The sequence below is a fragment of the Coregonus lavaretus genome (genome assembly GCF_964263955.1).
Source record: "Coregonus lavaretus genome assembly, chromosome: 12".
Classification (NCBI taxonomy): domain Eukaryota; kingdom Metazoa; phylum Chordata; class Actinopteri; order Salmoniformes; family Salmonidae; genus Coregonus; species Coregonus lavaretus.
Genome location: NC_139999.1, coordinates 7,270,334 through 7,283,276, shown reverse-complemented (window position 1 = coordinate 7,283,276; position 12,943 = coordinate 7,270,334). Strand labels below are relative to the sequence as shown.

Here is a 12,943-nt window from a genome sequence, read left to right as displayed (position 1 = left end):
GCAATATCATAGGCAGCGCGGTTTATAATATCGGGATTCAGTCACATTTAATAGCTGATCTTTTATATTGAAGTTGCCTATGTATCAAGTTGATTTCAAGTTTTTATTGTCAGGTGCACAAGTACAGTGTAATGCCTTTCTTGCTCGCTCTTTCCCAACAATGCAGTAATGAATACCAGCAGTACTATAAAAAATGTATACAAAGTCACGTAGAAGAGAATTATACGAAAAATACAACTGTGACTACTGTAAGTACTCTACTTGAAAAAAAACTATGTGTAGCATGCCCTATAATGTTTCAGAATTCGCGGGCCATCATATTTTGGTTGGGGTAAAAGTCGATATAAAACGTTCTACGGACACAACAATTTGCCATGGTTTTGTCGTTCAGAAACTGACACAGTCATTTTCCAAATACAGCATTAAACTACTGCTAAAGATTAAAACGTTCTGCCAACACCGTAAATAGACCGGTAGTTTCTGTAAAATAGTTGAGATTATGCGTAGGCTACAGTGTTGCTGTGTGCGCGATAGAGCCTATACCTATTTTTTTTTTGCCCTCAAGTGGTTTTTAGAATGTTATTTGGCATATCTTCTTGTTTGCTAGCTACTCGTTTGACAAGAACATATGGTAGCTAACTAACGTGTTAATTGTTTACAAACAAATGTGTGAACATTTACCATGACCCTCCACTTGTATTGTAAAAAAAAAAAAAAACACCCCTCCCCCCTCATATAATTACATCTAAATAATGTTGGATGCTGACCCTGGCTGCTGACCCTGTGACCTAGCCACCATACTCCCGGGATCCATCCATTCCTGTTGTAATTGTATTAGTGTAGTATCCACAACTTCCCACAAGGTGGCGGGCAAGTACTGAAAACTGTGATAAAATAAACCAGTGAATTATTATAGGACTACAACTCTGATACAACAAGGGTTTAAATTAAATTAAAGATGACTTAGTCTGACCTATGTTCATCCACCAACATCATACTTTTGAATTTTGATTACATGTAGGCCTACATTTTCAGCCTTGATGACCACTTTGAAAGGAAGTGTTTTAATGAGGCAAATGCTTTCAAGTGTTATTCTCTGGGATCAAATGCATCTTGTAGAACAACAGAGGATTTCCTACACACCTTGTATGATATGTATATATTTTTTTTATTCAATTAATTTCACTATAACTATCTTATGTTATTGGGAATGTCATTGACCTGATTCAGGTACACTGTAGAACATTTCCTGACATTTTTTACAGTAAAATACTGGCAGCACAGAAGCCAGTAAATTACTGTAGATTTTCAGGACCTTTACTGAAACACAAATGTACAGCATATTACTGTAACACCTGACTACAGCAACACGCTGTATTTCTAGAATTTACAGTGCATTACTGGAAGCACGGTGATTAGTAAACTGTTGCAGATTTACAGTGCAGGCAGCTAGTGCCAACGATGGGCAGTTTTTATGTTGCATGTAATTAATATAGGTACTTCAATAGTTTCAATACCTACTTTGTCATTTGTATTTCACTGGCCTGAAGTACAATTAATGTATGTTGTAACAGTTTAATTAGAATACATGTATTTTGTATTTTCTAATACAAAAATAAACTTGCAAGTATCCCCCTTAACTACGACAACATTCTCAGTAACGGTAACATTATATTTTTGACTGTGAAATGTTCTTGTTTATCTACCATTGTTTAAAACCCCTGTAGGTCTAAGCCCTTAGATCGCAATATCTACTAAGCTAGCATATGGAATTGTTTTAAAGATGGTCATAAAATGTATAATTTAGCCATTAGATTTAGAATTTTAGGACCCCTACATTTGAAACCTTAGCCAAATACATTTAAACTCAGTTTTTCACAATTCCTGACATTTAATTCTAGTAAAAATTCCCTGTTTTAGGTCAGTTAGGATCACCATTTTATTTTAAGTATGTGAAATGCCAGAATAATAGTAGAGAGAATGATTTATTTCAGCTTTTATTTCTTTCATCACATTCCCAGTGGGTCAGAAGTTTACATACACGCAATTAGTATTTGGTAGCATTGCCTTTAAATTGTTTAACTTGGGTCAAACGTTTCGGGTAGCCTTCCACAAGCTTCCCACAATAAGTTGGGTGAATTTTGGCCCATTCCTCCTGACAGAGCTGGTGTGACTGAGTCAGGTTTGTAGGCCTCCATGCTCGCACATGCTTTTTCAGTTCTGCCCACACATTTTCTATAGGATTGAGGTCAGGGCTTTGTGATGGCCACTCTAATACCTTGACTTGTCCTTAAGCCATTTTGCCACAACTTTGGAAGTATGCTTGGGGTCATTGTCCATTTGGAAGACCATTTGCGACCAAGCTTTAACTTCCTGACTGATGTCTTGAGATGTTTCTTCAATATATCCACATAATTTTCCTTCCTCATGATGCCATCTATTTTGTGAAGTGCACCAGTCCCTCCTGCAGCAAAGCACCCCCACAGCATGATGCTGTCACCCCCGTGCTTCACGGTTGGGATGGTGTTCTTCGGCTTGCAAGCCACACCTTTTTCCTCCAAACATAACAATGGTCATTATGGCCAAACAGTTCTATTTTTGTTTCATCAGACCAGAGGACATTTCTCCAAAAAGTATGAACTTTGTCCCCATGTGCAGTTGAAAACCGTAGCTTGCTTTTTTATGGCGGTTTTGGAGCAGTGGCTTCTTCCTTGCTGAGCAGCCTTTCAGGTTATGTCGATATAGGACTCGTTTTACTGTGGATATAGATACTTTTGTACGGTATGATGGCTGCGTGGTCCCATGGTGTTTATACTTGCGTACTATTGTTTGTACAGATGAACGCGGTACCTTCAGGCGTTTGGAAATTGCTCCCAAGGATGAACCAGACTTGTGGAAGTCTACAATTATTTTTCTGAGGTCTTGGCTGATTTCTTTTGATTTTCCCATGATGTCAAGCAAAGAGGCACTGAGTTTGAAGGTAGGCCTTGAAATACATCCACAGGTACACCTCCAATTGACTCAAATGATGTAAATTAGCCTATAAGAACCTTCGAAAGCCATGACATCATTTTTTTGAATTTTCCAAGCTGTTTAAAGGCACAGTCAACTTAGTGTATGTAAACTTCTGACCCACTGGAATTGTGATACAGTGAATTATAAGTGAAATTATCTGTCTGTAAACAATTGTTGGAAAAATTACTTGTGTCATGCACAAAGTAGATGTCCTAACCGACTTGCCAAAACTATAGTTTGTTAACAAGAAATGTGTGGCGTGGTTGAAAAATGAGTTTTAATGACTCCAACCTAAGTGTATGTAAACTTCCGACTTCAACTGTATAAAAAAATATACATTCCCAGTCAAAAGTTTGGACACACCTACTCATTCAAGGGTTTTTCTTTATTTTTACTATTTTTCTATATTGTAGAATAATGGTGAAGACATCAAAACTATAACACATATGGAATCATGTAGTAACCAAAAAAGTGTTAAACAAATCAAAATATATTTTATATTTGAGATTCTTCAAATAGCCACCGTTTGCCTTGATAACAGCTTTGCACACTCTTGGCATTCTCTCAACCAGCTTCATGAGGTAGTCACCTGAAATGCATTTCAATTAACAGGTGTGCCTTGTTAAAAGTTAATTTGTGGAATTTATTTCCTTCTTAATGCATTTGAGCCAATCAGTTGTGTTGTGACAAGGTAGGGGTGGTATACAGAAGATAGCCCTATTTGGTAAAAGACCAAGTCAATATTATGGCAAGAACAGCTCAAATAAGCAAAGAGAAACGACAGTCCATCATTACTTTAGGACATGAAGGTCAATCAATACAGAACATTTCAAGAACTTTGAACATTTCTTCAAGTGCAGTCGCAAAAACCATCAAGCGCTATGATGAAACTGGCTCTCATGAGGACCGCCACAGGAATGGAAGACCCAGAGTTACCTCTGATGCAGAGGATAAGTTCATTAGAGTTACCAGCCTCAGAAATTGCAGCCCAAATAAATGCTTCACAGAGTTCAAGTAACAGACACATCTCAACATCAACTCTTCAGAGGAGACAGTGTGAATCAGGCCTTCATGGTCGAATTGCTGCAAAGAAACCATTACAAAAGGACACCAATAAGAAGAAGAGACTTGCTTGGGCCAAGAAACACGTGCAATGGACATTAGACCGGTGGAAATTTGTGCTTTTGTCTGGAGTCCAAATTTGAGATTTTTGGTTCCAACCGCTGTGTCTTTGTGAGACGCGATGTGGGTGAATGGATGATCTCCGCATGTGTAGTTCCCACCGTAAAGCATGGAGGAGGAGGTGTTATGGTTGGGGGGTGCTTTGCTGGCCTGTGATTTATTTAGAATTCAAGGCACACTTAACCAGCATGGCTACCACAGCATTCTGCAGCGATATGCCATCCCATCTGGTTTGGGCTTAGTGGGACTATCATTTGTTTTTCAACAGGACAATGACCCAACACACCTCCAGGCTGTGTAAGTGCTATTTTACCAAGAAGAAGAGTGATGGAGTGCTGCATCAGATGACCTGGTCTCCACAATCCCCCGACCTCAACCCAACTGACATGGTTTGGGATGAGTCGGACCGCAGAGTGAAGGAAAAGCAGACAACAAGTGCTCAGAATATGTGGGAACTCCTTCAAGACTGTTGGAAAAGCATTCCAGGTGAAGCTGGTTTAGAGAATGCCAGGAGTGTGCAATGCTGTCATCAAGGCAAAGGGTGGCTATTTGAAGAATCTCAAATCTCAAATATATTTTGATTTGTTTAACACTTTTTTGGTTACTACACGATTCAATATATGTTATTTCATCATTCTGATGTCTTCGCTATGATTCTACAATGTAGAAAATAGTTTTAAAAAGAAAGAAAAACCCTGGAATGAGTAAGTGTGTCCAAACTTTTGACTGGTACTGTATATACTTTATATAAATGATTTGGTGAAACATTGATGAAGCCACTGCTCTACAATGCACCCAAGGATCAGGGGAGTCATCTGAAGGTAACCCAAAACCAGCTGGATGAATTGCAATAAGTGCATAAAATGTGCCAAAAATAACGTGACCAAACATGGGTAAAAAAAAATCAATATGTTTTCCCTAAGTGTTCTTCTATCTCTTAGATATAAGGACAGATATTTCAAAACCTTCTTCCTTATTATTTATTTTTCTAATTTCTGTTTTGCCATTTATTAATGTGTTATTCAATGCGTTTTTATGAGATATAGCAGTAAAGGCTAAATTAAAATGTTCATCAAATAATTTTCGTATATATATTTTTTTATACCTACAGGGGTCCTAAAATTCAAAATCAAATGGATAAATTATGCATTTTATGACCATCTTAAAACAATTCCATATGCTAGCTTAGTAGATATTGCAATCTAAGGGCTTAGACCTACAGGGGTTTTAAACCATGGTAGATAAACAAGAACATATCACAGTCATAGCAAGTAAAAATATTGTGTTACCTTTACCGAGAATGTTCTTGTAGTTAAGCGGGCTACTTGCAAATTCATCTGAACTCCTCTGAACCTTCTGTCTCGGACATCCTCACTTCGAAGAGGTCTTCTTACAAAACCGACTGTCCAGACAAACCTGTTCGAAATGAGGACGTCCGAGACAGAGAGTTCAGATGACTGCTGTAAAGCTAGTGGATGTCATAGAGCCAAACAACCAGTCTCCCCTTTCGATATTGGTGACTTTATTGGTTTGTAGCTCACATGGTTCGGGTTTTATAGACGATTTCGTGATGATGTTGTCCGGATCCTCTCGTGTAGAAAAAGGCCCGCTTTCACCCGCCCAATGTTATGGAGTAGGCATAAAGGAAAGAAGGGATTGAGCTACAGCCACCACAAGAAACGCTAAGTCTCTAGCAAAAACACACAGGGAGCAATTCAATATTCAAAATGATGTCACCGTGTGATCCATGGGTGCGTCAATCGACTCTAGGGGTTTTTAATGCACTGACTAAATTGCTCTGGATAAGTGTCTACTAAATTACCTAAATGTAAATGTCAAATTAACACTTGCAAAGCACATTGCTGTCTATTATTCTAATGAGCTCCGCCCCCAAACAAGGCCCATTCTTTTTTTACCTGATGGCCTTTCAGTTCACTGCTATGTTGCCTAACGGTTTGTACATGTCAATGAGCCAGAAACCACAATGCCATGCACCCACTAGTGTTCAAAACGTTTTTGGCGCTCCAAAAATACAGCATGGTACTGTATTCTGTGGGGTTGTACTGAATGACAGGAAAATACTGGCAGCACAGTATCCGGTAAATAACTGTAGATTTACATTACAAGGTTTTTAGATTCCAAAATACGGTATGGTACTGTATTCTGTGCAGTACATCATTCTCACTGACAGGTGCAACAAATATAGCCTCTTACAAGGCACGCCTCCAAATATGTTAATGAGCCAGAGATTCTTTCCCGACCACAACACTTTCAGAAAAAAATGCACCATAATTCACAGTATGCTGCTGGTAATAGACAGCATTGTAGCGGAATGCCATTGAGCCTCCCATAATGTATTGCTCTTTACAGTGCTGTATTGTAATATAGAATTACAGTAGCTAACTGTAAAGTTGTTGCTCTAAATGTACAGCAATTTCTTACAGTGTAGGCTATTTATGTTATTGGTGTACATTGAGTGGGCGGGCAGCCCTATTGGTCTGCTGGCCTACGTACGCAGAAACACGTGGAACAAACTCATTCTTTTATTAATGTCCTCTTGTAAATGTAATCTAGGCTACTGTCATGACCTGATCACATCTTTAGAACCTGTACCCTTAGCACCAACGTGTTCGTTCACCTGCTGTGAGGCGTGCATAACTTCAAAACGCCTGTTTTATGAGTTTATTGACACCGTTTTGCAATTGGGTAAAAATACAACACTTGAAGTATGCAGACAAAAAATATAGCCCATAATGACTATCAATTTCAGACCCACCTGCGCACATACGGACTCACATGGTCAAATACATGATAAAGAAATTAAATAGAGTAGAATAGAAATAAACATAAAAATCAACATTAGTACAATTTCAAGTTCATGTTCAGAGAGAAAGGATACTGCACTTATCAATATTTTCTCCCACCTGCTCCACCCGCCCCTCACTCCCTTCTGCAGGACATTTTTTACGACAGAGCAATAGGCCTAATTAATTGCATCATATTTACTTACATTATCAAGCCTATCTGACCAGATAGAGATTGATTAAAGAGTGGTAACTAACTGGGGTAAAGTTAATAGTTTGCTGTACTTTGATCTGGTCACTTCAATGTGAAGGGTCGCGCTGACTAATCCCTGGGCGTCATGCCATCATTCAAATAAAAGATGTGTCAAAGTTGGCAACAGCTACAGGTCTACGTGGCATGACATGCCACAGGTGTTTGGCTATTATAATTTATTATTCGGTAATATAGTGGTGTGATAGCTGGAATCGATAATATAGCCTATGTCTTATTTTAACCTTAAAAGCACTGTGCGTAATGTGGCCTCTTTGATCACTGTGCGCTATAGCGCATGTGTCATGGTTCTCGCTCATTCTTGCACGTCTTTCTCTGCTTACGTGGTGTGTGTGTTTGTGTGTGTGTGTGTGTGTGTGTGTGTGTGTGTTTGTGCCTAAGAAAAATAAACAGAGCGAGACAGTGCAGTGCCTGTAATTTCCTTGATGTGCCTCCCTCTAACGTGTCACAACTTCTGGTAGATTAACCCAGATATGGGGAGCATCATCAGGTGTTGAAGTACCACTCATGCTCTCTTAACCGTTGTATTCGAGGCATCCACCTGCGGGAACAAGCACCTGCTGACTGGAAGAGTTCAGGAACTTGTTAAATACAAGAGCAACCAACTCAGGGACCACACATATTTCAACATGTTTTCTTCCATTTGATCGATTATTTTTACCAACGCCTGCTGTCTTTAAAATGCATAGTATTCGAGACTCCACCAACATTCCATTCTCTTCATTTTCAACATTGCCAATGTATTTATTGATGACTACTCTGCTGGTGATGGGCCTGGAGGCTGCGGCCACGGCAGGGACCACGCCGGGCTGCGCGTCTTGCGGCATGCCGCTGATGGAGAAGGATTCGGAGCAGAGGCTCCTGGTTGAAATCGCCAAGCAGCAGATCTTGAACAAGCTGCACCTGAAAGAGAGACCGAACATCACATCGACGGTGCCCCGCGCGGCACTTCTCACCGCGCTCCGCAAACTGCACAAGGGACGTGTCAGACCGGACGGCACCATTGAACTTGAAAACAAGATCAAGGAAACCAAAGATCCGGGATATGAAATAGTGAGCTTCGCAGAAATGGGTAAGTGTACTTAAAAAATATATATTATATCGTAGTGTATACTAGTGGAACCGTATGTGCACTTTATTATCCTTTGTTGGTTATGAACTCCAATGTACTGGTATCGAATGCGCTTTTGGAACAATGTAAATAAACCATGTACATTGAAATACAGAGCTCACACATTTATTTACATTGAAACCCTGACTTAAGATACCTCTTTAACCTAAAGGTACCTCAAGCTTCCGTGCGCTATGTGACCTCAAACCTTGATTTACGCAGAAGTTGGTAACGCTCGAGACTAAAATCAGATGCTTATCACACACCTCTTTTCTCTTGCGCATTTCAATATAAAATATTAATGATTCCATTTTGATGGTTTGAAATAACTTTGAAATAACTCATACAACTAAACAACATAAACATCAGTTTATACGTTTTAGTGAAATATATCTAATGTAGTTCTTGACTTGCATAATTGTCGAATGTAGTGCTTGAGATGTATTGGCATCACTTATAGAATGGACCTGTTTGGCTGTTTACACTTTGAAAGATGACAAATCGGTCTTGGGTGGCAGGTAGCTTAGTGGTTAAGAGCGTTGGTCGCTGGTTCTAATCCCCGAGCCGACTAGGTGAAAAATCTGTCGATGTGCCCTTGAGCAAGGCACGTAACCCTAATTGCTCCTGTAAGTCGCTCTGGATAAGAGCGTCTGCTAAATGACAAATATTTTTTAAAATATATTTGTAAAAATCTTACCTCTCTCTGCTCTGTCTTTTCTCTCTGTGATCTAGATGAGATGAACACCACTACTGGCACCCCGTCAGGCCTCACCTTCCAGTTCCTGCAGGAGAGAGACCACAGCATCCAGGTGCTTCAGTCTGCCCTGTGGCTGTATGTCCACTCCTCCGACACCCCTAACCGGGGCCCCCGCCCCACTGCCACAGCCCACATCTACCTGTCTGGCTCTGGGGAGGGCAGCTCCAACCGCACCCTCCTCTTGGAGAAGATCTTGGATGCGCAGCAGAGCAACTGGCATACCTTCCCCATCACCCACACCCTGCAGGCCTTCATGGACGGGGGCAAGCGGCGGCTACAGCTTGAGGTCACCTGCAAGGAGGCCGGGTCTGAGCCGGGCCAGGGCCAGAACCTGTGTGAGCTGGGTAAGTCCATGGACATGGCCCATCAGCCATTCGTGGTGGCCCAGGTGCGGCACCGTGACGACTCCAAGCACATCCTCCAGAGGAGATCCCTGCGCTGCGGGGACAACGTCAGCGTCTGCTGCAAGAAGGACTTCTATGTCAAGTTCAAGGATATCCAGTGGCAGGACTGGATCATAGCGCCTGAAGGGTACCATATGAACTACTGTATGGGCCAGTGTCCCCAGGCCCTGGCCGGGTCTCCGGGCATCGCGTCTTCTTTCCACGCCACAGTGTTCAGCCAGCTCAAAGCCAACGGCATCAATTCAGCGGTGTCTTCTTGCTGTGTGCCCATCCAGCGCAGGCCTCTGTCTATGGTCTACTTCAACTCACAGCACAGCATCGTCAAGACCGACGTCCCTGATATGATCGTAGAGTCCTGCGGCTGCACGTAAACACATAGAAGAGAAAGACCAGACATTCAGTTTATGATGCTTTTAGTCTGAGAAGACTAGATTTAATTTGTTACACCGGCACACACACACACACACACACACACACACACACACACACACACACACACACACACACACACACACACACACACAGAGAATAATTTTAGATATTCTCTCTCTATCAATTCGATAGAGGGTTTTTGCACAGAAAGTGAGAATGTTTGAGAATGAGACTTCAATGTCTTGTAACTAGCAGACCTGGTTCAAATACTATATAGGGTATTTCAATTACTTTCAAATACATTTTGAAGTAAGTATTTCAATATATATATTTTTTTGAAAGACAAGTAGTTGAATATTGTAATGTATTTGGAAATACACTTGGAAAGTATTTGGAAATACACTTGGAAAGTATTTGAAAATACTTACATACACTGACTCAAATACACTCCCAGGCATTTGAAAATAGTATTTGAAATAAGTATTTGATAATACTTTCAAATACTTCCAATAGAATTCTCAATTTGAAAATACTGAGATACACAGAAAATAAGTATCTAAATATCAAATAATCAATTACACATGTATTTGAACCCAGGTCTGGTAACTAGTCCTGCTGAACATGCCAACGGTGAATAGTACTGAATGCTCTTAGCGTTCGGGTCAGTCATGTGGTCACACACAAATGACACCTGACGGAAAGAGGAAAGAGATTAATATATAAAACTTCCTTCATTTTTTAAATGTAAATCTATGAGCTGTGTTAATACTTTATCTTTTTATACTTTATGTCTTGTGTATACTGGTGAATGTGAGCTAAAACGCAGTAGGATTTATTGCAGACAGTCAGCGCCTGGACTTCAGAGAAATGTACTAGAACAGACCTAAACTTTACAAAAGCTCTTTAGCTTAGTTTTCTTAAACGTTGTGTTGCATTGACAATCTCCACACACACATCCCACGTATGTATCCGACTGAAAATATCCATTGTAATGCAGTGCCATTGTAATTTTCTTTCTTTAATTGTGAAGTTGTTTGACTCCTGCTAGTCCATTACAAGTACGGTTACAATACAGGCATTTGGACTTCAAGCGTGCTTTGTCATGTGAAGGCAAATTGGGTGTTCTGATACTGTAGACTAATTCTGAATTCAAAACTTTCTTGAAATCCACAGAGCTACGTGCTACACTCTTAGAAAATAGGGTTCCAAAAGGGTTCTTTGGCTGTCCCGACAAGTAGAACCATTTTAGGTTCCAGGTAGAACCCTCTGTGTAAAGTGTTCTACATAGAACCAAAAGGGTTATATCTGGAACCAAAAAGGGTTCTCCAAAGGGTTATCCTATGGGGACAGCCAAAGAACCCTTTTAGGTTCTAGATAGCACCTTTTTTTCCAGGAGTGTAGAGACTCATGGAATCGTACTCGTGCAATTCTGATTATGCATGTATGCAACACAAATAATCTGAATAGATGTCACCCCTGTGAAACCCCCCAGACAGGAGACATATCTGATATGGAGAGGTTAAAAATGGTTTGATCAGATAATCAGTTAGGCAACAGCCTGGCTTTGACGGCATGAACTCAAGGTTATTACTCAGTTGTGTGAGCAAACATTTAGCTATTGCCACAGTGTCAGGCAACCAGAAAGTCCATCATAAACACAGGTCAACGAGCATGTGCTCCAAAGCACGATGAAGTCTACATTTTCCAAAGCCAAAAGTTTTTAGGGCTGATGCAAATTATATGCATCCATTCAAGCAAAGAAAATCTCTGTCTATATGTTTGTTTTCTGTTTTCTTTTTAGAATGTTTACACTAACTGGGTATAGTGTATGTGTATGATACATTTGAAGCTAAAGCCTCTTTTGCTGCTTTCTTAATGGTTTGCATCTTCTGCATGGCTGGCAGTAGCAGGGTATACTGTATCTGGAGACTGTCCTACCCTACCCTGGCACCATGCAGGAACTATACTGCTCTATGTCGCAAAAGGCCCCATATTGTATTGCAGTATGATATGCTAGCATGGCCTTCAGGTTCCTATAGAAAGCACTTCCTGGTTACCTGGCTCCTAGAACATTAGAATATTACAACAATAGAACATTCTATTGTTCTTCTGCAAGCACTTCCTGTCCTCCTGTCCTAGAGCTTCACGTGTGTCATCCTGTGGTGCCATCCTTCCACAGGGAACACTACTGCAGTTTAGAATGTACCGTGATGTTAACTAATACCATTGATTTTGAACTGTTTTCCAAACAGAAAGCCTCACATAACTTTCATGATCGGCCATGATTTCTGCATGAGCACTTTATCGGCTTACTGTATATTTATGAGATTCTGCAACAGGTTGTCCTCTAATGACATTTCCTAGTTTTGGCACTCAGTCACTGCATGTGAAACAATGCTAAAAGCAAAATGGATATGTATCAGGTGATTTTCTTTAGGCCTGGCTGCGTGAAGGAATGTGTGCTCTGTGACATAACAACAATATTATCAACCAAATTATGGAGGAATGTCTGTATACTGTAACTGAATAATGATACCAGCATTTTGATTTAATATCAATTCCAGTAGCTTTTATTGTCTATGTTTTTAAATTGCATGATATTTTTAATAATTTATAATAAGAATACGTTATTAGGAATTTGTTTATTGTACTGTATGCCATAATTCCATTTGAAAATATATTTTAAACAAAACAAATAAATATGTTTTGACTTGACACTGATGACGTTTTTGATTTCTTGAGGAGTTACCTTTTTTTTAAACCAGAAATTCAAGCGTTTTCCTAACTCTCATCTCAATAGCAAAGTTATTACAGTTATTACAGTTATTACACGTGTGTCAATCGAAGTAACATAATAAAAAAATCCCCATCAAAATCCGTCAATTTAAGCTAGCAATATCACGTTTTTTGGATGGACTGTGTCTCAATCCACTGCAGTGGATTTGTCAGACCATGATAGATCCCGAAAATCTTCTCACAAAAACGTCTGTAGCGTCCTAACTGTTTGAGCTCCAAACTAATATGACC

The 12,943-nt window shown here is 40.0% G+C and overlaps 1 protein-coding gene across 1 annotated transcript; it reads left to right on the top strand.

Annotated features, from left to right (window-relative positions):
• The first annotated feature begins 7,174 nt into the window (after positions 1–7,174).
• On the top strand, positions 7,175–12,631 carry LOC311138758 (inhibin beta B chain-like). The gene is made up of 2 exons (XM_084173569.1): positions 7,175–8,344; positions 9,116–12,631. Exons 1-2 carry the CDS (start codon positions 7,954–7,956, stop codon positions 9,913–9,915), a joined length of 1,191 nt encoding a protein of 396 aa, XP_084029695.1. The 5' UTR covers positions 7,175–7,953; the 3' UTR covers positions 9,916–12,631.
• Positions 12,632–12,943: the final 312 nt, after the last annotated feature.

Coding starts and splice junctions, on each gene's coding strand:
- LOC311138758 (XM_084173569.1), top strand. CDS start 7,954: ATGCATAGTATTCGAGACTCCACCAACATTCCATTCTCTTCATTTTCA. Junction 8,345..9,115: donor AGTGAGCTTCGCAGAAATGG/GTAAGTGTACTT, acceptor TCTGTGATCTAG/ATGAGATGAACACCACTACT.